The sequence below is a fragment of the Vespula vulgaris genome, chromosome 2 (assembly GCF_905475345.1).
Source record: "Vespula vulgaris chromosome 2, iyVesVulg1.1, whole genome shotgun sequence".
Classification (NCBI taxonomy): Eukaryota; Metazoa; Arthropoda; class Insecta; order Hymenoptera; family Vespidae; genus Vespula; species Vespula vulgaris.
In genome coordinates this window covers 14,786,671-14,808,790 of record NC_066587.1, presented here as the reverse complement: position 1 = coordinate 14,808,790, position 22,120 = coordinate 14,786,671, and the positions used below count along the sequence as shown (strand labels likewise).

The following is a 22,120-nucleotide window of genomic DNA, read 5'->3' as shown; positions in this document are numbered from 1 at the left end:
TATAATTATATTCTTTTTGGTTTTTTTCTTTGTCCTCCCTTCTTTCCCTTTTTCGATAAGAAACATACAAGAGGTCAAATTAACCAATCTCATCCTAATTACAAAAGAAATGCAACGAAAATCGATGGATGAGAGAGGAAGAATGAAAGAAGAGAAGGATGATAAAAATAAAGAAGAAAGAAAGAGAAAAAGAGATTCTTTCTCGATGCGCCATTACTGTTGCCATTCTGCGGGCCGCACGTAATCGGCAACGTGTCATAGGTCAAACTTAAGAGATACCGTTTCGCAGTTCTCGACGTGCAGTCAACGACGCCTTCTCAGGCGAAACACCGGACTTTTAATTCTGTGTCGTTTGTTCGGATCCAAACCGGCGACACGTAATCGACTGCGTTAATATCGTCGACGGAAATTTAAAGGTACGAATTACCGAGGTACGTAAAGATCGCGATAATTCTCCGATACTCTTTCGGAAGAGGAGGATCTATCGTTCCATATGTATGATCATGATCATCCGCGTATATCTACATATGTGTGTGCATGTTCGTGTATGTGTGTGTATGTGTGTGTATGTGTATACGCGCGCGCGCGCGCACGTGTGTGTATGGATCGAAGATAGGAGAATGAATAAAAAACAGAAACAGAGAAATTGACACTCTCGTACACGCGTGTGCATGAAGAAAGAATATGTATGCGCATATGTATATGTAGATGATATAATAGTCGTAAAATAAAAATAGATGGATAGATAGATTTATAGATATTTACGATTGATCGATAAGTAACAAATATCAATCTCTTTTCTACAAATAAAGGAAATAAAGAACGAGATTCTTGGATTGCTAGTAGATTCTAGAGAGCGATCATTTATCCGTTACGAAAGGTCCCAGGAAACAAAGAAGGTTCACGAGCGATAGGTGACATGGTAACGATAAATCGACTTCAATCATGTCGATTTCGCTTCAAATGAAACGATCGAATAATCTGCTTATTTTCCTTCTTTTATTTTATGAGAATCCTTTTGAGGATAATTTTAAATAAACTACAACTAAAATAGATAGAAAAAGAAAAGGAAAAATAATTAGGAAAGAATTAGGAATGTCGATTGGTTTGTTATTGAAAAATAATAATAACGTGCATTGAAATTCTGGAGGTGCTCGAAGATGATATTTATCTATTTATATAAATAGATAAATATGTGTGTGTATGTGAGTGTGTGTGTGTGTACTTCTTTCGGTCAGCCCACTCTCTCTCTCTCCCTCTCTCTCTCTCCCTCCCTCCCTTCCCCCTCCCCTCTCTCTCTCTCTTTCTCTCTCTCTCTCTCTTTCTCTTTCTCTCTCTCTCTCTCTTTCTCTCTCTCTCTCTCTTCATCTCTTGTTTTCTTTCATGTTATCTTGTCCGTCTTATTCTTAATTACTTTCTCGTTCGTTCTCACTTTCCCCTGTTATCTATTTCGCGTTATTATTACTTTCTCGCGCTTGCGTATCCGGCGAAGTGATGCTAACTTAATCGTAAATTAAAGTGGCATTCATTTCTATACGCAATCCTTTCCATATTCCTTCTTTCTTTCATTCTTTTTTTATCTGTAGAAATTAATATATGAAAAAAAAAAGATGAATCGAACGAATAAAACAAGATTCTTTTTATATCAAACTTACGATCATGTAAATTCGTAAAAAAGTAAAACATAAAAATATACATATATCACAATACAATATTATTATACAAAAGTTTTCGTTAAAACGGGAAATCGTCATCGCCATATTTTACAAAAGGTTAAAATGATTTCGATGATCTTGGATAAATCCGATAAGGAGCTCGGGTCTCTCGATCATGACTTAATCACGAGACAGTCTTCTTATTTCTCTCTCTCTCTCTCTCTCTCTCTCTCTCTTTCTCTCCCTCTTACGATAATTAAATAAAAATCTCTCATATAGACAAAAAATTGTCAAAAAAATCGATGCACCCCGTCTTTCGTCTCGTTCGACTTTCACGATAGTCATGGATCGCAATAGCAACGATGTTACTGATCGATAAGACAGAAAAGAGAAATGTCATTGCTCTTCGTCATACGACGTCATTTCTATTTGTTCTTCTTTCTCTTTCTCTCTGTTTCTCTCTTTCTTTTCAGACGACATTTCTTAACATGAGATTGTTCAAATTTTGTACATATGTATCTACACACGCATGAAGTATATACCATCCAAAGTAGAACATTTTCTTCTACAAAAACATACTTTGGTTTTTTCTGTTTTTTGTTTTTTTTTAGCGACGATCACAGATGGCACGAACCAATGCGAAACGGGTCCATTCGGATCTGCCGCAATTTGAATCGATAATGAAACTATCGAGTCTGCCAATCGTCGAAAGTAGCATACACATTGCTGGACATGTTTACAAAAGAATAAAGGTACCATCGAATTATCTTTTTTCCCTTGATTGACAATTACGTCATCTTTGAAGAATTTTAAGCAATTGATGATTACGAAAGTGTTTGTATATAGATAATTAATCTTTCTTTATTATTAAAATGATATTAAACGATCGCATAGCAACTTTTTAATAATTTTGACTCATTTTTGTAATCATTAGTAAGCTTTTCTTTTTGTTTTCTTTAATAAATATTCTCCTAATTGTAAATTAAACGTATGAAAAAAAAAATTGTATTTAGAGTTCGAATTATCTGATGAATTGGAGTCTCGATGCAGCGGAACAATCTTTGGCATTGGCAGCAGCTTCGGCTAAACCAGCGATTTACACTTTTAATGGACCAATCATGACGATCGATCAATTACTTTGTAAAGGGATCGATATTGTTGAGCACAGAGTACCGGCGGTACATATCCCTCCTCAACAGGTGATTAAATATCGATATTTCTTAAGATTCGTGATCATTTTACGATCTAACGATATTAATATTATTTTCTTCTTTTTATTTATTTTTTGACATATAGATGTATTGGAATACTCGAGAATACGTAGCAAATAAAATTTTAAGACCGGTTCTGATGCGTGCTGGTAGCGTGAAGCAAATTGGGAGTCACGCTGCTAGCGTTGCAGTCGACACATTGGATGGTGCTATCACTGTTGCAGATCGATACGTTGATCGATATTTACCTGATCCAGCTGATAAAATAGTTGATGGTATCATTTCTTTCTATACGTATTATTTAAGATCTTATCGATTTAGATCAATACACTTTTATTCGATATGTTTTGAATTGCGTGATAAAACGATATTTATTTATATATAAATTTAATATAGAGTTATTATTGGAATAACACAAAAATACAAAAGATTAATGATTCAAATTGGAAAGTTAAAGTTTATGTGCGATATTTAAATTTAATTCTTTTTATTTTTTTATTTTTTTTATTTTTTTTTTTTTATGTTTTTATCTAACAGAAGTTGATATGAACGAACCTGTCAGCAAGACGACTCGTACGATTAAACACGGTGCAAGATTTTCAATAAAATTACAAAGGAGATTGACACGTCGTACATTGGCTGAGGCTCGTGCTCTCAAAGAACAAGGCACTGAATGCATTCACGTGTTTTTCTATGTAATAGAATTGGTAAGCTCTTGGTTTCTCTTTATAATATCAAAAATTGCAACTTTCATTAAGTTATAAATAATTTCGTTTCTTTGTTAGCTTGCAACGGATCCAAAATTAGCTTTGCAGAAAGCTAAAGAATTATGGAACATATTGAGCTTACCCGAACCTGAGAATCAAGCACGTCCAGCAACCTTGGAACAATTGCTCGTCCTATTGACAAGAGAATCAGCAAGACGCATAGTTCATCTCGTGAATGGTGCAACATCTCTAGCCGCTAAAACCCCACGATGGATTGGCAAACTTCTCATCAGGATTTCCCGCCGTTTACTGACGCTAACGGATGCCACTTTGAAGGTCGAATCTCCGAATCTTAGATCCGAATTTGGCCGATTTCGAAAATGGTTCGAGGTCGATCTGAGCTCTCTTTTCTTTCCTTTCTTCATCGTCGATTACGGTCTCTACCGTATCAAATATTATATCACTTATGCGATGCATAATAATTACAACATAGAACAGAATTTCGAAGCGACAATATATAATATGGATTACGATTCTGATTTATGTTAATGAATCTTGGTTAAATTAATGGAATACTTTCTTTTTTTTCTTTTCTAAAAAAGAAAAGAGATTCAAATCTACCTGGAACCACCCTAATAAATAATAATAGATACATGCACATATAATTTTAATATTATATAACACAATATTGACTCGGTTGACTCTTAAGACTATTACTCCTATTGACTCGGTCCTTCTTAAGATAAAAGAAAAATAAAAAAAAAGATAACGATGAATTGACGATTACAAAATGAGATAGAGAATTGGCAAAGGATTTGATTTTGATGCGTAGGCGGTATCTATAATCGAAAAGGGAGAGACAGCGAAGACGAAGCAGATGTCCGTGACGATCCGTTCTGTGGTACGGAAACTCGGAACGAACACGAGTAGGTTGCTGGTGCGTAAGTACTCGGTCCGACGTCGGCGACGAAGACGAGGACGACGACGGGCTCGACGACGTCTTTGCACGAGGACAGTCCGTCGTTACTCGCATGAATCCTTGGAATGATCTTATTTTACCTCTTCTTTTCCCTTTTTCCTTCCTCTTCTTTTTTTTTCATCCTTGTTCACCCTCTAGAAACCGAAGATACCGAACGAGTAAAAAAAAGAAGAGAATTATCGGCACGGTTCTTTCAACGATATTTGTTTTAATTTTTTTTTTTATTCTTTTAATATTTCAACGAGATTTATTATACTTAATATATAGATAATATCGCTGTTTTTGTTAACGTTATATATAGTTTTTCTTTTTGTCTTTTTTTTTTCTTTTTTCTTTTCATTGAAATAAAGAATCGAAAGGTAAAACCCTGTTGCAATCTTTCCCATCTCAACTCGTTAACTCTGAAAAAAAAGGAAAAGAAATAAATAAAACAGAAAAAAAAGAAAACATGCCGTGACGATGATAACTTTCTTTTTAAAATTTCAATCGTAACTCATTCATTAATCTAACAAGCAACAATTAACGCGTAACAATTCTTTTTCTTCCATATTTTTTTTTTATATCATCCAAAAGCAACAAAGATATTTCAAGTTTTTTCATTTAAGTGAAAAACATCTTGAATATATTAATTAATATTTTAATTAAACGAAGAAAAATAATTAGAGGACGATTCTTTTCTTATTAAACGATTAGATCGAATTTATTTTGAAAAAAATCAACTCACTTATTCTGCGAGCGATTTTTCTTTAGGAACAATTAGCAGCAATACTCGCCGATCCTCCCAGTATACGGGACACGTCGACTACAACAACGACGGCGTTGGTGAACTCGACGGGAACAAAGACAGGGACGGAAAATACAACAACGACAACAGGCACCGAAACTGCAATGATGACAACAGCGTCGTTAAAGATGTCGCGCCGAATGCAGGATCTTCAGCAGAACCACAACAACCACACACAGATGATTTCCGACCCACCGATAAACGGTATCGAGTAACGAAGCAAAGCCTGGAAACTGTCTCGGGTGGGTTTCTTTCCCCTTCCGACGGAAAGCTTCTCGATTACGCGCCAAGGTCAACGGCACATAGAAATGTTACGGCTTCTAGAGCTGTTTCTTCATCATCGTCATCGTCATCGTCATCGTCATCACCATCACCATCAACAACGTCGACATCATTGTCACCTTCTTCTTCTTCTTCTTCGCGTCGTCGTGTAGCCGGCAAACGTTCTTAATCGACAATGTGTAAAGGAATGGGGGAAGAACAAGAAGAAGAAGGAAAACAAAAATATTGGTTTTACTTATACGAGAAAATTTCCAAGATACAACCCATCATGTTTACTAACTCCTTTCTTATGATAAAAGTACATGTCTATAACGTTTAAAGAGAATGAGATAGAAACAAAGAGAGAGAGAGAGAGAGAGAGAGAAACAGAGGGAATAAGATATGTATTATCATAATAACGCACGCACTTTATTTTTCTTTTCTCTTTCATTTTCTTTTCATCTAAATATTTTTTTGATTTTTCTTCTTCTTTTCATATGCATATATCTACGTATTGTATAATGATTCGGGATATTACAATTAAGAGTTTAAGCGCGTTGAATATGCTAACGAGGAAAGATCATCAATTTCACCGTTTCTAACAATAATCGTAAATATAAGCGTCGGACGTCTAATTACCTGTATTGGTTCTAATGTAATTCGATGTTATTACTATTGGTGAAAAATAAATGTATCTATAAAGTATACGAATCGTTATTGAAAAATTTGTTAACAACTATTTAGAATATATAGACGTTTGTACGAAACGAGATTGAAAATTCTCTGCGCGCGAATGAAATGAAAGCCGCTGTGTATATCGCGCATGCGCGATACGATACCTTACGAGCTCGTGGAAGGTGTACGACGCCAGACGCGCGTCGCCCACTACGAGGGGAGGACGTACTTTCGTTCGGTATTCTTGTAAACTCACGTAACCTTTGAAGTTCAAGAGGACTTATTTTCGAATACGTAAGTATAACATTTATTTAACGATTCTTCTTATTTTTCTACTTCACCATCGTCGAATTCTAGAACCTTTATTGTTTAAACGAAAAGAACATAGGTGTATTTTAATTTTAATATAAGCCTATTTATAATTATAATTGTAATTATTTTGTAAGTATATATATATATATATATATATATATATATATATTGTTACGTATGAAATATCTAATTTTCCATATTATATTCATATTATAAAATCGGGCATTCCATACGATCTAATATAATGATCTAATATATACATACACACAGAATATATATTCATATATTTTATTATATATATATGTTTTATATATTGATGTTTAAAAATTTACATTTGTTATATACATATTTTCATATGAGAATCAACAGACATGCTTATCTCATATTTAAATTATTATTTTTCTAAATTTATTTAAATGTATTGTAAAAGACTTTAACTTGGTAATATCGCTGTGAATAACGAAGTTTTTTCATTTAAAATGCACCAACGCTCACTAGAGAGATATTTCTAGACTATCGCGAGACGCTTTTATCTATTATAGGAGGGTCGTTTTCGTTCGAGAAAGTAGGAAGAAGCATCGCGTTCACGTATCTCCAGCAAACGATACACGGAATTTCATTCCGTTGACCTCATCAACGTTTGTCGCAACGGAAACATGTCTGACTTTGATTTTGCATTATATTCTCGTAGAAAGACATAAGAAAAATGAAATTACTTTCTAAACGTTACGTTTGAATCTTGATTGTACATGTATATATATATAAAAATATATACATATCCTACACAGATCCAGAAAACGTACTTGAGAAATATAAATATCTCATACATAATAATCTCGAGGATTGTTATTATTATATATAGTTATCTGTAGAATTAAAATGTAGTATTACATTCAATGTTGTCAAAACTTATGAATTGTACCAGACGATAAGATCGAAAACAAAGAATAAGATATAGGGATATTTATAGAAAGATTCTAGGTTTTATCATTATCGAATGATTATACCAAATCAATTTATGTGAATAATATTCTCAGGGAATTTTTCATCGAAATAAAAATGGCTACGGAAGCTGCTCAAATACCTCATTTCGAAGTTTTCCATCGTGTTCTCGAGCTTCCAATGATTGAAATGGCTTTAACCAAATCGGTAGAAACTTACAGTAAGTTAAAAGATTCCCATTGGTTAGTACATTGGGCTCTAACCACAGCTGAAAGTTCTTTCGAGAGTGCTACCAGACAAGCTGTACCCATAGCCGCTCCCCTAGCTAAGAAACTCGAGAATCCTATTCATTTTGTCGACCACACGCTCTGTCTCGGTCTCGACAAAATCGAAGAAAGAGTACCATTGGTGAAGGAGAAACCCGAGCAGGTAGGTAAATCGATCTTGCTTCGTGAGAATGCAACAGGAAGAACTTACATATAGAGCAAACGTATTTTTTTCTCTCCCATCGAAAAAAAATATTCTCTCCTTCGAAACTATCCTTATTTTGTTGTTTCCTTTTCTACTTTAGATTTTAGCGAATGCCTACGGCCTAGCCGTAAAAAAAGTTCAACCAGCAGTTTCCACGATTTATCATGTGAACGGAACTTTGATAGAACAGGCTACAAATCTGAGAGATCTCAGCTGGAACAAAGCGAATCAAATTTTGGAAACTCATTACGGTACAGCAGCTGTGAAAGGCTTGGACAATACCGCAATAGTCGTGGACAATTTGATAGACGTATATTTTCCTGCTATTGGAGAGGAAGATCAAACTGGTAAGTAATCGTAAACGAGAAAGTAATAATGAAATAAATACGAAGTAAAAAAAAAATAGGAAATAGCTAAGGAGAAAAGTTGAAAGCGATAAGCAATAAAAATAACATGGACTTTCACTTAACAGATTCTACGGTGAAGACGGAAGAAGAGGACAAACTCCTTCATAGTTTGCAAACCGTTGGCCGCTTATCCAATAAAGCAGCTCGACGTGTCTATATAAATATGTTTCATCGTACAAAAACCCTTAGCAAGGACAACTTAAGAAGATATATCGCTTTTCTCCTGGAATTTTTACAACTTACACAATACATACATGCGATCAATGAAAAAGTGATCGAATTAACCAGTCCTCATAAATGCGAGACCGTTAACAAACAAACGTCGAATAACCAGAACTCAAATTCGAAATAATTTGTAATAATTTACATTTTTTTTATCTTTATAAGCATTTTTTTATCATGATTCATTATATTTTGATTATATAATTAATATCATTTAACCAAACGTATTTCTCTCGGAAAAGTAAAAATATTGTTCGTAAGAAAAAAAAAAAAAAAAAAAAGAGGGAAAATATAAATCGATTAATACAAATCGTACTCTCGAAAAACGATCTTGAAATTTCTGCTTATATCATATTGTCCGCATATTTGTGCGTATATCATATTGATTGTCCGCATTTCAAATTTTTCCGTGATGTACTTCAAATTTCTAGTCCAAAGTCCAACGCATTAATCTATGTGTGTTATGTGTGTTCAATTCGCGATATTAAAATGAGGATAATAGACAGGTTCCAAATCTATATATGTAAATCATAAACAGAGATAAGTCGAAGAGAAACGTTTCAACCTTTGAACATTATATTCGAATGACAACGCTAAATCTGTCAGACTTCCCTGTGTTATTGATTTTCGTTATCTTAGATATATCAATCAGATTATTCATAAAACCATCTTCTTTATTAAATACGTTAAAAAAAAAATCTGCATTTCTGAAATAATATTATTAAATAAGATTAAAAGAGATATAAATATAATAATAATAGCAATAATTCATATATATATATATATATATATATAACAGCACAAATAAAAACACTTTTTATATCTATATACATTGATTTTTGTCATATTTCTATAAATCGACTTTTCAAATCGATTTATACAGTAATCTATAATGGTTCAACGTCAATAATTCAAAAATATAACGCAACTATATACTAGACTTGCATTTCATCGTGACTCATATTTTCCCGCTAAATTTGATTCGCAATGTGATTTATCGTGAGAGCATAGTACAATTTAACGTACCATCTATTACAAATCAACACGTAATTCGCTAGCAACAAGTGCCAACGTTTTAACCTCCACGTCATGAAATCAACAAGATGTACTTTTATACTGCGTAGATTAAGGAAGAACAGGGCCGTACCTACGGATTCATCGTACCACCAGAAATATATTCTTTTTATCTCCTTTAATTTAAATTTAATTGTAATTAAATTTATTTTCCTTTTTTTTTTATTAAATGTAAAAAAAATTGAGGTCGCTAATTTTTCGAAAGTTCGTATACAAAAATTAAGAATTTGATATTTTTAATTATTATTATTGTCTTTATGTAAACACTTATAAGTCGTTCACGATCTATGAAACTTTTAATTTAGAATAGTACATCAAAATTAACGTACGAAGAAAGAAATAAAAAAAAAGTAAAAGTGAGGGTGCTTCTGTCGATCGATACGGTGTTTAAGATGGCGCTGCATTCAATCTTGTTACTTCACCTTCCCACCGGTGTTCATCAAGTCTACATCGTTTTTATTTCCTCGTCGCTTATTGGTGTTTCCTCTTCCTCGCTGACCAACGAAAAGATGTTATAAAAGAGACAGAAATGCACGCAAGCCGGCAGTGACAACGTTCAGTATCTCTTCGAGCGAAGTAAGACGTAATTGGTGTTCGTTCAACAACTTCAAGACGTTTTAAATCGTGTTTTTTTTTTGTAAGTATACTTTTCAAAGTAAACCAATCATTTGTTAAGAAATATTATTATACTTTGTTAGGCATGTTAAAGAGATAGAGGAAGAGAGAAAGAGAGAAAGAGAGAAAGAGGGAGAGGGATAGAAAAAGAGAGAGAGAGAGAGAGAGAGAGAAAGAGAGAGAGAGAGAATAAGAATAAGAAAAGAAAAAGAAAGTTAACTTGTATTTCTGTTACGATCAAAGATGCGTGGATACGTGCACGTACATGGTTCGTTACAAGTTCATAATTTAACTATTTTTATATATATACAATAAACTAAAATTTTATATATATATATATATATATAAATTTTTTTTATATTCTTTCTTTTCTAGTTTACTCTTTTCTGATTATTCTTTTTTTAATTTCTTTTTCATAGATTTTCTTTTAATATCGATAAACGTTTTACTTACGTGATCAAAATTCGAAGCTTATCGAGTCAGATTCGATTTTTTCTACAAAGAGAATATCGCATTGCATCCTCTCTTAAAAAAAATAATGAAGAGAAAAGACCAAAAAAGAAATGCATTCCCATTGTGTCGTAGTTTATATAGAAAAGCACAAAGGATGATTAAGGAATCGATTTATCGATTAATGATGTAATCCAATTAAGAATAGTACTCGACTGATGAACAATGCTTTCAATTATTCAATTATTTCAATTATCAATTTTTCTTTTTTCTTAATTTACTCATTTATTTATGAAGCACTTGGTGTAATGTAAAGTGTATGAGTAAAAAAAAAAATCACTTTCTAATATGATGGTCTTCGAAATATTATCGACGACGATACGAGTTTCTCCTTTTCTCTTTGAGGTATTTCTCCGAATTTTTTTTTCTCTTTCTAAACGTCGATCGATCGATCACTCTGTTTCATTCTTACGAGTACCTCCTATATATATATATATATCTGTGTCACAGATATAGTCACAGAAATACTCCAATAAAATTAGACTCTGTGTTTAGATAAAAATATTTGTATGAAAGGGTATCTCGATAATATTAGGTCAACATTTAAACGTTCGTTTTAGAATTTAGATCATAAAAGAATCTTGGGTTATCGAGTAGCGATGATATCGTTTACATGAATGATTAATAATCTTTTTTCTAATTTGCATTGATCAACAAAGTATATAAATAAACGAGCAAAATGTAAAAAATAAATCGATGGAGTAAAAAAGGAGATATATGTTAATTAATTTGTATAATAAAAAAGAAACGAAAGAAGTAAATATTAGACAAATCGTGTACGAGTTAATACACACACACACACACACTTATATATCATACATATATACGTACACATACATATATATTCGATATAAATTTGTCTGATTATTCAGATAGTTACATAGTCATTAAAATAAATACTTAAGGATATCTCTACGACGTTCTAAAATGAGTACGTTGAGTTACACGGGTCAAAGTATAATTTCATTCAAGATCTGACGTAACTATAATGAACAAACCAATTACGAGAAAGAGTCGATGATATAGTAAAAGTATATACGTACGTACATATATAAAAATATTTAATAAATTTTAATCTTTTTTTAAACTAGTTAAAACAACTATATAGTAGGTAATATAGTAAAGTTTAATGTATTCACATTAAAATTCATAACGCAAAAACGTTATTCACGTCTCTTGTTTACAGCTTGAAAAGAAAAAAAAATAAAAATGGCGGAAACTAAGCAAGAAAATGGTGTGGGTCCTCAATTGGAGGTATTAAATCGAGTAAAAAAAATTCCCGTTATTCACACGGCTATGGAGAAAACAGGATCGACGTATTCTTATTTAAAAGATTCTCATCACTTGATAAATTGGGCACTGAATTACGCCGAAGTTGGACTTAATTATGCTACTGCAACCGCGGTACCAATCGCAGCGCCATTGGCGAAGAAATTCGAAGGACAAATAAATGCTGTTGATCAGAAACTTTGCGAAGGACTCGACATCGTTGAAAAAAAAGTTCCGATTGTTAAGAAGCCGCCACAACAGGTTCGTATGAACTTTGAGTTCCGATAATATCTATGTATATGGATATATGTAAAATCATTTATGGAAGATAAATGATTTGTTTGTTAGATTTATGACGCCGCTAAAGCCGTCATGTGCAGTTCTCTCCATCCGACGATAGAAAAACTTCATTCCGCGAAAGCTTCGGCAACTCAACATGCTTCAGCGCTCAAAGAAATAAGTATAACGAAAACGAACGAATTATTGAATACTCAATATGGTAGTATAGCTGTCCAAGGTGTAGATAATACCAGCGTTCTTATCAATCGTTTGTTGGATCATTATTTCCCTGCTGTCGATGGAGAAGAGACTATGCCAAGTATGTTGTTAATTTTTTGCTATTAATTTTGAAAGAATTTGAATATCGATTTTATTGTATCGATTTATATGTTATAGATCCAGTCTCTGCTGATGAGAACAAAGTTTTGCACACCGTACAAACGATCGGACAATTATCTACGAAAACTGCCCATCGCGTTTATCATTCGGTCGTAGCACAATTAAAAACTGTTAAGAAAGAAGACGTGGCGCAATATATGTCTAGCGTTGTGTCGATTCTTCATTTAACACAATTTTTAGCTTCGGGGCAGGAACAAACGGAACAAAAGACGGACACACCTACGCAAGAGAAAAAATAGAAGGGATTATAAGTCTTGTTATTTAAGATATCTTTTAGAAAAGAAGATATTTTTTAGTATCACCATTTATTTACATATGTATTTTTTTTTTCAATGCATAATATTTAATTATGTATAGGTATATACAATCAATTAATCGTTCCATTCTCGAATCAATGATATTAGAAGAACGTCTTCGCGTATCTTCGAAATTATCTTAACGTTTCTCATAATAATTATACATTGTATTTTCCAATAATCAATTATTGCAAAATTTCGAATTATGACTGAATACTTTTATGTGAAAAAAAAAGAAAAGTAATTGTTCTAATGATATATAAGTTCTGATTAGAATTGATAACAACGCACATAGGCCAATGTTACATGCATATTGAAAATATTTTATACGTGCAACATATCATATATATGTATATACGTTTCACAAAAATAAAATTTAATAAGTATGTATTATATTTATATTGACCAGAAATAAAAAGTAAAGTCGGGAAATAGAGTTAATACGATATATTTGACTCTTTCGAAAAGACGATAAGAGATGTGAGGAAATTTTTTAAATGATAGAAATGAAAACATTCACTGATATGATTAGCAATCGGAATAAACAAAATTCATAAAGTAAATCAGAGATCAATGTAAGTATACGTTTCCATTACGCGAGAATTGTTCGATAAAATTATACAACTTATTGTAACACGCAATTACAATGGATAAGTAACAACAAATTGTTTTACATATCTCTACGTTCCTTCTATATAATTTTGAAGTTATTTATTTTATTGTTAATATGTACTAGAGCAATATTGAAAAATCATAATGAAAATTTATCAAAATGAAAGTGAGAATTATTAGATAAACGTAATAATTTTTCTTAGGCAAAATACTATTGCTATTACAAATTGAAAAAAGTTAATATTGTTACATTTTGTTTTATTATAATTAATTATATAATTAGTAAGCATGATATTCTTTTCTCTAGTATTCTATAAGCATTTCTAACAGTTTATTTATATTTATATTTATATGCTTACATATTATAAAAATTATACATATAAAATTAACAGATCTTATAAAAAACCAAATTTAAATTATTTATTGCATAAGTTCAGTAAAATTTACGATCTTATGAAAGAAACAAATATATTTGTTAATTGGACATTTGATATGATAGAGGATTCTGTACAACCATATTTTGCAGATTATGAAAACTTCTTTAATTTTAAAGAGGAGACAAAAAATGTTAAGATTATTATCTTAACTTACTACTAAGTTACTTCTTATAAGTAAATTATTCTGAATTCTGTAATTCAAATTATTAATAAGTTATAAAGACTAGCTGTAATGTAACAAAATTTCATTCAAGAAGTATATAAGTAGTAAAATTTGAAACTGATATTATACATATTTAATTTCTCTCTCTCTCTCTCTCTCTCTCTCTCTCTCTCTCTCTCTCTCCCTCTCTCTCTCCCTCTCTCTCTCTCTCTCTCTCTCTCTCTCTCTCTCTCTCTCTCTCAGTATATTTTATAAATAATTTGTATTATTTTATTTAAATAAATTTGAAGAAAACTATAAACTTTAATATAAATTTTAAATTTGCCACTTAAATTATTTTATCGCGGAAAGATACAGAGTTTATCGTTTTTTGCTTACCTGATTTCTGCACCTTGATATTAATTATATTTATGTAACATCTCTCAATACGGTGAAAATCTGAAGTTCGAGAATTGTCAACCAATCATAAAGAAGTATTGTATAAAGTTAAAACGAAACATATATCACGTCAAAAGTATTGCGATCCAAGAACTGATTGGTTACAATGAAATTGTCAAAATTAATTTTTTTTTTTTTTAACAAAGAAACAACTTTATGCTACGAAATAATTTATTTTAGGTTTCGATAAAAATTATCTCTTCGATAAAAATTTAAAAATATTAAATATTACATTATTAAATAATAAAAAGTTTCTATATATTTACTACTGTCACATGCAATAGATTCCCTTTTTTTATCTAGGTATCTTACCTTCAGTCATGGCAGACATTTCGTGAGTTGCTTTTATCGGGAAGAAAGTATGTATTTTATTATCGAATAATTCAGATACGTACTTCCTGCAGGATTTATTTATTTCTTTCGTAAGCTACTTCATAATAATAATTTTAAAAGTTTTTCTAATTTATTAGCGTTTTTATAAAATATTATTTTAATCTTTCTTTTATCCTGGTCGATAATGATAAATATTTTTTATTTATTTTCTGTTATCAAACGAAACAGAATGATACAATATTTAAAAAGGGATAAACACAATATCGTTTTTAAATAATAACAGGAAATAAATTAGATATAATGAATTTGTGGAAAGTTAAAAGCGTCAAGAGATAATTGATTATTTTAACTTAAATTAACCTTATCTAACCGTTTCAAGATAAATTGTATACAAAGGTATACGTTTAAATGCATATGGTATAAAAACGATTGTATTAATCGTGTTAAAAGTGTACTATTAAAATTCTAATACTTAAAAGTCTGCAATGGAAACAAGTTTTATAAAACGTATAGTATTCGTTTCTTAATTGTTACGATAGGAAACACATTAGTTATTTATTCTAAATTAGAGATAGAAAATGAACGAACTCATAAATATTAAAAAGTAAGAAACAAATGAAAGTTGTTTTTTTTTTTTTTTTTTTTATTGAATACGGTTAGATAATAGTTTTTAATTTGTTGTCACGGCTAATAAAGTTGAAAATTCGTTATTGTGTTTTTACGTTAAACTAAAATCAAAAATAAGAATAAGACTATATAAAAAAAAAACAAAGAACAAAAAAAAACAATGTGCTGTATGTTTCACATATTTTGCATGTACATTGCATCTCTCTGCAGAAAATACGGATCTATATGTTGTACTTGCTTTGGGGACTCCATCGACGATGATTCCAGTTTTGAAAGCATATCTTATTTACGCCAGGATTACAACATCTAAATATTTCTAATTAAAAGAAAGAAAAGTTCGATTCTTATTGGTTTCTTGATACAATTCTTTTTTTTTTTCTTTTCTTTTCTTTTATGCAACAATGTGTTAACCTCTCTTATTTGTAATTAGAAATTTTTCAATGCTTTATCCATGTACTATCTGACAAACGATTATTTACGTTTATTATTTAGCTATTATAAATATAATTATTAATAATCATACCTTTTTTTCATTTTGTTTTACAATATTTTATTCAAACTCGTTTCTTTCTTCGCGTGAACCTTACGAATCGATCACAATAAATCCATAATTAACTTATTTTCCCTGTTTAACAAATAAATAAATATATAAGTAAAATAAATAAGTGGATATTAATCAGCGCTTCGATCGCTTTCAAGTTTCATTTCAGGCGGACAAGCTTATTAGAATAAAACGTGCCAACACCGACGTCCGGGAAGTGACCTCAGAGACCTTATTCGTTCATTTCTACATATATCCTTAACTTTTTTCTTCAAGTAAAACGAGTGTAGAAAATGGTCGAAGATACATACGCTATGAAGCAAATTTTCATAGATGAAGAGACAGGTGAAAGCTTGATGCAATCTTTCCGGGACAACTTAGACATACATGATCCTGTTAGTTCAGTGAATAATGTCGAAACTGGTGAACCTGAAGTTAATTTCATAAAGATTGCAACGCAAAGAAGTAGAAAAGTGCCTTTCCAGGTAACGAATTAGGTTGTGATTAATGATATGCGATACAATTAATCGTGCTTTCTAAATCACATTTATTTATATATATATATATATATACATATCTATTCGACTTTTATATAAGTTTGGCTAATATAATTTATTGCAGATACCAAAACAAATAAAAGATAATATGATGCCTAAGAAATCGGGCTGTAAATTAGATAATATGGAAATGGAACCTGTACCGATTGGATCATCATTCGGACAAGTAAATCCAATCTGTTTGTTTCTACCAGCTATTATATATTCCCGTTGGTTTCTGGCATTACTTATGACGTTTGAAGTTATTTTACATGTGTGGGCGCATCACAAAAATAAGTCATTAAAAAATGCTAATGTATATTTTCGATCACCATTCCACGCTATATCATCTGAGTTTTGTGCTCTTTGTCAGAATGAAACATGTATGGATCGTGTTGGAAAATTGCAGCAAAAACGGATGCACAAATTCTTTCGACAATGTAACTATATGAAAAGAATAGTTACATGAAATATCTTTGTAAAAAATGTTATTCTTGTAACATATTGTACTGTGTCATATATTGATCAAGTGTAACATGTTTACAGTTTTACATTAGGGCAATATTTTTTATATAAAATAACCTAAATTGTGTAAGAATATCTTATATTCAAGTTATCAAATTATTAATAACGATTTGGTAAAAAACTAATCCATTTGTAATATAGAAGTAAATATGCTAACAAAAATCAAAAGTTTTTCTACAAGATAGAAGGTGGAAGTTTAACATTCTATACAATGAACAAAAAATAAATAACTTAGGTAGTCATTATTCATATATCTTTGTTTATATAGTACAAGTATTTTATTGTTACAACATAGGTTTACAGAGGTTTTATTTTTATATTTAATAAACTATGTTATTAAAGTATAACTTTATCAATAAAGATATTTACTGAAATTTAATTTCTATTAATATTATTATTAATAAATTACTAGGGGAAACAAATGTATGATTAAATTATCTGTCCATAAAAAACTTCAATGTCATTTTTCTACGAGAATCATTACTATGATAAATTCTATCAAAAAGAATAAAATAGGAATAATATTTCTAAAAAATATTATTTATGTAGCTTTAAGAAAAGCTGAAAATGAAGAATACAAAAGTTGGCTTTTATTTTAGCATTTATTTTTTTGTTATAAAAAAATAGTTGTCAATAAAATCAGGAAATAATATTTAGTTTATTATATTACAAAAATATTCTAACTCATTTGTCAATTCTTAAGACGTTTGAGCTAATTAGTGCAGTACCGTTTAAACTTGAATTGCTTAAAGGTTATGTCGAACGCGTCAAATTTTCTAAGGACCAAGTAGTATAGATTTGTATGAAGAATATTTGTTATAAAATATCTTAATCTTTCGTTTATCTATAATATAATTAAATTATAATATAATTTTATTATTTACAATTTAATATTTAAAATATAATTCTAACGCAAAGTTGATTTTATACTCTGCATAGGTAAGAAATCGTTTTTTCTTTCTGTCCTCGATATCATGTAAACGTGAAACGAAAGTTTCTGGCGCCAAAATGACTACCTCAGAGGTTAGTGTAAATACTTTTATTTTATTCTTTTCATTCTTTCGTAAATTTCGTTAAAAGGTTTAATCATAGAGTAGACAAGTTTAATCATAGCTTAAATATTTTGCTTATAAGAGAAATTGTAGAAATGAATTGGTATAAAAACGAATATTTTTTTAATATCCTGTGCAACATATAGAACACGTGATAAAAGCACATGTAAAATAAAACAGATAATTCAATGTGAATTATTATGTAAACAAATATTAGCAGAAATGTTCAAAATAACGTTTGCATATTAAAACATGTTGAAGTGAAGTAATTGTTAAAAACAACATGCTTAGCAAAAAGATAAATTAATCGTGTCTTTGTTCGGCCAAAGGAAGTGGTATATCATAATTTTCATTGTTTTACAGAAACAATCTAAGATCAGAGAGTCTTTGCAAAATTTACAGTCAGCAGCTACGGACAAAGAAAATCTAGTTAGCACTGGAAGAATGCTCAAAGCAGATTTATCACTCAAGGATGTATTAAAAAAGTATTTAAATATATTTACTTATTTATATTGTATACGTAACAAATTTATCTTATAAGAATTAATATTATTATAAAATTTTGTACTTCAGAGATACTAAAAAGACATCAGAGAAACCAAAAAAAGAAAGCACAGTACATAAAAAAATCATTTATAAACATAAGGCAGTTCAAACAGCGAGAGGAGAAAAGATTAAAATCGAAGTAGAAGATTTAACCTCTGAAGGTAAATGTAAAATTGGTTTTATAAAAATGTGTATAATAGATTGTAATTGTAGTTTTGTGTTTTTATCATAGCTGGTCCAAGTGAGAATTATTGGGAAGTATTAGCAGAAAGACGACGAATAGCTCTTGATGATGCTTTAGAAGAAAATAAAGAACTACACGAACGCATATCAAAATTGCAGGAAGAAAATCGTTTATGTAAAGAAATGTTGGACGAAACACGAGCCTTGGTTGAAGTATTACAAGTAAGATAACAAAATATATTGCAATTAATAATTAATGATTGATTCTGATGATACATAATTTTTTATCATAATCTTTTATTTTTTATTTAGGAAATGATTGGAGATGATAGAAATGACATAAATAATTCTTTGGAGGACAGTGCTCTGTAATTTTATATTACATGTTTAAAAGTAATAAAATGTTAGTTTTATTCATTATCTTCATATTGAAAGAAAGCTAAAACAGGGATTAAGATTAAACAAATTTGTATTTACTTTATATCTAGAATTTAATAGTTTGAATTATCTATAGTAATTTTCATTACCTTTTAAATAATTGAAATAAGCAAACTTAGAACATTTTTATTTACATCGTTTATGTTGTCTGACTGTATTAATTTTTCATTTCTATTTATATATTTATAAACTAAGTTAATCATGTTATGAAATAATATATGTAACTTCTCAGTCATAGGTAATTATTTTTTAAATGTTCCTCTCAAACGATATGTGCGCCGCCTATTGACTTTACCGCGAGGCACGACATTTGTATATAAATGTCTTGCGCGAGGTGCGACATCTATATATAGATGTCGCTTCAGTGCTTAGGATTTTGATTCGACTAGATGTAATTTTTCTTTTAATCATCTGGACAAATCTGAGTAACGTTTCTTTGCAAGAAAGTTCATATGGTTATTAAACATAATTTGATGTGTCTTCGAGAGTTTTGTGGTTATCACTGTTATAAAATATCTTAATCTGTCGTCTATTCATAGTATAAGTATACATTTAATATTTAAAATATTTTATTGACAAGGTTAATTGTATAATCTACGTAGACAGATTTCGCTTTTACTTTCAAATATCGGTATCATGAAACCTACAGGGGAAACGAAAGTTTCTGGCGCCAAAATTACTACTTCAGAGGTTAGTGTAAATATTGTTATTTTATTATCTTTATTCTTTCATAAATATTATAAAAAAGTTTAATCGCAGATTAGATTTTTTGCTTATGAGAAAAATTGTAGAAATGGATTAGTCTAAGAACAAATTTTTTTTGAATGTTTTGAGTAACAGTTTACAACACATGATAGAAGCATTCTTTATGACGGTTGATTCTATTTAAATTATTAAATAAATGAATATTATCAATAGAAGTGTTTAAAAGAATATTTGTTTATCAAAATATACTAATATAATTATTGAAAACAGAGTGTTAATAAATAGAAGATTAGATTAATCGTGCCTTTGTTCAACCAAAGGTGGTATATCACAATTTTCTCTGTTTTATCGAAACAGGCTAAGGTCAGAAAGTCTTTGCACGTTTTGCAGCCAGCAGCTACAGACAAAGAAAATCTGGTGGGTGGTGGAAGGATGTTCAAAGCAGATTTGCCATTCAAAGATGCATTAAAAAAGTATTTAAATATATTTATTTATTTATATTTTATATGCAGTAAATTTATCTTACAAAAATTAATATTGTATTACGATTTTATATTTTAGGGATATTAAAAACACATCAGAGAAATCGAAAAAAGAAAGCAAAACACGTAAAAAAATCGTTTACAAACATAAGGCAGTTCAAACAGCGAGAGGAGAAAAGATTAAAATCGAAGTAGAAGATTTGACCTCTGAAGGTATATATAGAATTGCTCTTGTAATAAATGTTTATAATATTATGAAGTTATATAGGTTCTGATTATATTTTTGTGTTTTGCTCATAGCTGGTCCAAGTGAGAATTATTGGGAAGTACTAGCAGAAAGACGACGAATAGCTCTTGATGATGCCTTAGAAGAAAATAAAGAATTACGTGAACGTATATCAAAATTGCAGGAAGAAAATCGTTTATGTAAAGAAATGTTGGACGAAACACGGGCATTGGTTGAAGTATTACAAGTAAGATAACAAAATATATTGCACTTAGTTAATGATTGATTCTGATAATACATAATTTTTTATCATGATTTTTTATTTACAGGAAATGATTGGAGATGATAGAAATGACATAAACAATTCTTTGGAAGATAGTGCTCTTTAATTTTATATTAGATGTTTAAGAGTAATAAAAATATGTTTTATACATTATCTCCATATTGGAGAAAAGCTTAAACAGAGATTTAAGACTAAACAAATTTATATACTTTATATTTAGAGTTTAATAGTTTGAACATCTATAATAGTTTTCATTACCTTTTAAATAATTTAAAGAAGCACAACTTACGCCATTCTTACCTACATTGTTTATATTGCTCGACTGTACTGATTTTTCATCTGTCTGTATATATTATATTTATATCTAAACACTTTGTCAATTTTATATCGTGAAATAAAATAAATATATAACTTTTTCATAGAGTCGCACGTGATTATATATTTAACAATTTTCTAAATAGTTACACAAAAATAATGAAACGTTTGTAACGACTCATATGAAACTAGTTAGTCTCTATAAATTCATTTAATAACAATTATATTTTTTTGATTTAATAAAAAAAAAAAAAAAAGGAAATTATACTTATTTAAAAACGTTTTTCTATTGATAATAGTCAATAGTAGAAAAGTATGTAACAACGTGCCTTCGTACTTTAGTACGATGGTTATATTTTTATGTGAAATAATTCATAGATTTATGTGAAAGTTTGTGAAACGTAACAATTGGAAAAGTAAGAAATTAAAAAAAAAAAAAAGAAACGAAATCACTGATTTTTCTTCTTATATCAAGATCTACTTTGTGTTTTATCTCTTAGTGATTCATAAAGTACTACGTTACGTAAATTAATTAAATTGCGAGGTCTGCTAGGAGCCAGAGGTTTATAGTGAGAAAAAAAAATGTATATATTTATATCTCAAAACCTTT

The 22,120-nt window shown here is 30.0% G+C and overlaps 5 protein-coding genes and 1 long non-coding RNA gene across 16 annotated transcripts; 5 read left to right on the top strand and 1 right to left on the bottom strand.

The window, feature by feature from the left end:
• The first annotated feature begins 253 nt into the window (after positions 1-253).
• On the top strand, positions 254-6,302 carry LOC127061367 (lipid storage droplets surface-binding protein 1-like). Of its 3 annotated transcripts, none has more exons than XM_050988153.1 (8): positions 254-416; positions 2,267-2,407; positions 2,669-2,854; positions 2,952-3,141; positions 3,404-3,573; positions 3,652-3,909; positions 4,406-4,514; positions 5,303-6,302. In XM_050988153.1, exons 2-8 carry the CDS (start codon positions 2,279-2,281, stop codon positions 5,785-5,787), a joined length of 1,527 nt encoding a protein of 508 aa, XP_050844110.1. In that variant the 5' UTR covers positions 254-416; positions 2,267-2,278; the 3' UTR covers positions 5,788-6,302. The 3 variants fall into 3 exon arrangements, with proteins under 3 accessions (XP_050844110.1, XP_050844109.1, XP_050844111.1); XM_050988152.1 differs by having other exon boundaries at positions 268-431; XM_050988154.1 differs by having other exon boundaries at positions 268-431; positions 4,406-4,510; positions 5,303-5,700.
• On the bottom strand, positions 4,755-5,416 carry LOC127061391 (uncharacterized). Its single transcript, XR_007780855.1, has 2 exons — positions 5,277-5,416; positions 4,755-4,953 (listed from the first exon to the last, which is right to left on the bottom strand). It is a non-coding gene; the product is annotated as an uncharacterized LOC127061391 (long non-coding RNA).
• Positions 6,303-6,407: 105 nt separating the features above from the next.
• Positions 6,408-10,337, top strand: LOC127061378 (lipid storage droplets surface-binding protein 2-like). The gene is made up of 4 exons (XM_050988174.1): positions 6,408-6,566; positions 7,622-7,955; positions 8,098-8,344; positions 8,470-10,337. The coding sequence occupies exons 2-4, from the start codon at positions 7,644-7,646 to the stop codon at positions 8,754-8,756; spliced, it is 846 nt and encodes a 281-aa protein (XP_050844131.1). The 5' UTR covers positions 6,408-6,566; positions 7,622-7,643; the 3' UTR covers positions 8,757-10,337.
• LOC127061379 (lipid storage droplets surface-binding protein 2-like) lies at positions 10,190-13,733 on the top strand. 2 transcript variants are annotated; one of them, XM_050988175.1, is made up of 4 exons: positions 10,190-10,337; positions 12,012-12,355; positions 12,443-12,692; positions 12,770-13,733. In XM_050988175.1, the coding sequence occupies exons 2-4, from the start codon at positions 12,035-12,037 to the stop codon at positions 13,009-13,011; spliced, it is 813 nt and encodes a 270-aa protein (XP_050844132.1). In that variant the 5' UTR covers positions 10,190-10,337; positions 12,012-12,034; the 3' UTR covers positions 13,012-13,733. The 2 variants fall into 2 exon arrangements, with proteins under 2 accessions (XP_050844132.1, XP_050844133.1); XM_050988176.1 differs by lacking the exon at positions 10,190-10,337 and adding an exon at positions 11,725-11,864.
• A 1,237-nt stretch (positions 13,734-14,970) lies between these two features.
• On the top strand, positions 14,971-17,702 carry LOC127061382 (uncharacterized). Of its 5 annotated transcripts, none has more exons than XM_050988191.1 (3): positions 14,971-15,077; positions 16,378-16,704; positions 16,841-17,702. In XM_050988191.1, exons 2-3 carry the CDS (start codon positions 16,513-16,515, stop codon positions 17,222-17,224), a joined length of 576 nt encoding a protein of 191 aa, XP_050844148.1. In that variant the 5' UTR covers positions 14,971-15,077; positions 16,378-16,512; the 3' UTR covers positions 17,225-17,702. The 5 variants fall into 5 exon arrangements, with proteins under 5 accessions (XP_050844148.1, XP_050844149.1, XP_050844152.1 ...); XM_050988192.1 differs by having other exon boundaries at positions 15,008-15,140; XM_050988195.1 differs by lacking the exon at positions 14,971-15,077 and adding an exon at positions 15,243-15,558.
• Positions 17,703-18,013: 311 nt separating this feature from the next.
• Positions 18,014-21,707, top strand: LOC127061383 (geminin). 4 transcript variants are annotated; one of them, XM_050988197.1, is made up of 6 exons: positions 18,014-18,080; positions 18,220-18,303; positions 18,696-18,817; positions 18,906-19,039; positions 19,111-19,283; positions 19,374-19,734. In XM_050988197.1, the coding sequence occupies exons 2-6, from the start codon at positions 18,289-18,291 to the stop codon at positions 19,431-19,433; spliced, it is 504 nt and encodes a 167-aa protein (XP_050844154.1). In that variant the 5' UTR covers positions 18,014-18,080; positions 18,220-18,288; the 3' UTR covers positions 19,434-19,734. The 4 variants fall into 4 exon arrangements, with proteins under 4 accessions (XP_050844154.1, XP_050844157.1, XP_050844158.1 ...); XM_050988200.1 differs by lacking the exon at positions 19,374-19,734 and adding an exon at positions 21,242-21,705 and having other exon boundaries at positions 18,059-18,303; XM_050988201.1 differs by lacking the exons at positions 18,014-18,080; positions 18,220-18,303; positions 18,696-18,817; ... (1 more) ...; positions 19,111-19,283; positions 19,374-19,734 and adding exons at positions 19,869-20,189; positions 20,595-20,677; positions 20,766-20,899; positions 20,987-21,159; positions 21,242-21,707.
• The last annotated feature ends 413 nt before the right edge of the window (positions 21,708-22,120 follow it).

What these genes read in the sequence shown, in the direction of transcription:
- LOC127061367 (XM_050988153.1), top strand. Translation starts at nt 2,279, where the DNA reads ATGGCACGAACCAATGCGAAACGGGTCCATTCGGATCTGCCGCAATTT. An exon ending in ATGTTTACAAAAGAATAAAG is followed by an intron (nt 2,408 to 2,668) that starts GTACCATCGAAT and finishes AATTGTATTTAG; the next exon opens with AGTTCGAATTATCTGATGAA. An exon ending in CACGAGTAGGTTGCTGGTGC is followed by an intron (nt 4,515 to 5,302) that starts GTAAGTACTCGG and finishes ATTTTTCTTTAG; the next exon opens with GAACAATTAGCAGCAATACT.
- LOC127061378 (XM_050988174.1), top strand. Translation starts at nt 7,644, where the DNA reads ATGGCTACGGAAGCTGCTCAAATACCTCATTTCGAAGTTTTCCATCGT. An exon ending in TGAAGGAGAAACCCGAGCAG is followed by an intron (nt 7,956 to 8,097) that starts GTAGGTAAATCG and finishes TTTCTACTTTAG; the next exon opens with ATTTTAGCGAATGCCTACGG. An exon ending in TGGAGAGGAAGATCAAACTG is followed by an intron (nt 8,345 to 8,469) that starts GTAAGTAATCGT and finishes TTCACTTAACAG; the next exon opens with ATTCTACGGTGAAGACGGAA.
- LOC127061379 (XM_050988175.1), top strand. Translation starts at nt 12,035, where the DNA reads ATGGCGGAAACTAAGCAAGAAAATGGTGTGGGTCCTCAATTGGAGGTA. An exon ending in TTAAGAAGCCGCCACAACAG is followed by an intron (nt 12,356 to 12,442) that starts GTTCGTATGAAC and finishes TTTGTTTGTTAG; the next exon opens with ATTTATGACGCCGCTAAAGC. An exon ending in TGGAGAAGAGACTATGCCAA is followed by an intron (nt 12,693 to 12,769) that starts GTATGTTGTTAA and finishes TATATGTTATAG; the next exon opens with ATCCAGTCTCTGCTGATGAG.
- LOC127061382 (XM_050988191.1), top strand. Translation starts at nt 16,513, where the DNA reads ATGGTCGAAGATACATACGCTATGAAGCAAATTTTCATAGATGAAGAG. An exon ending in GTAGAAAAGTGCCTTTCCAG is followed by an intron (nt 16,705 to 16,840) that starts GTAACGAATTAG and finishes AATTTATTGCAG; the next exon opens with ATACCAAAACAAATAAAAGA.
- LOC127061383 (XM_050988196.1), top strand. Translation starts at nt 20,136, where the DNA reads ATGAAACCTACAGGGGAAACGAAAGTTTCTGGCGCCAAAATTACTACT. An exon ending in CCAAAATTACTACTTCAGAG is followed by an intron (nt 20,190 to 20,561) that starts GTTAGTGTAAAT and finishes TTATCGAAACAG; the next exon opens with GCTAAGGTCAGAAAGTCTTT. An exon ending in AGAAGATTTGACCTCTGAAG is followed by an intron (nt 20,900 to 20,986) that starts GTATATATAGAA and finishes TTTTGCTCATAG; the next exon opens with CTGGTCCAAGTGAGAATTAT.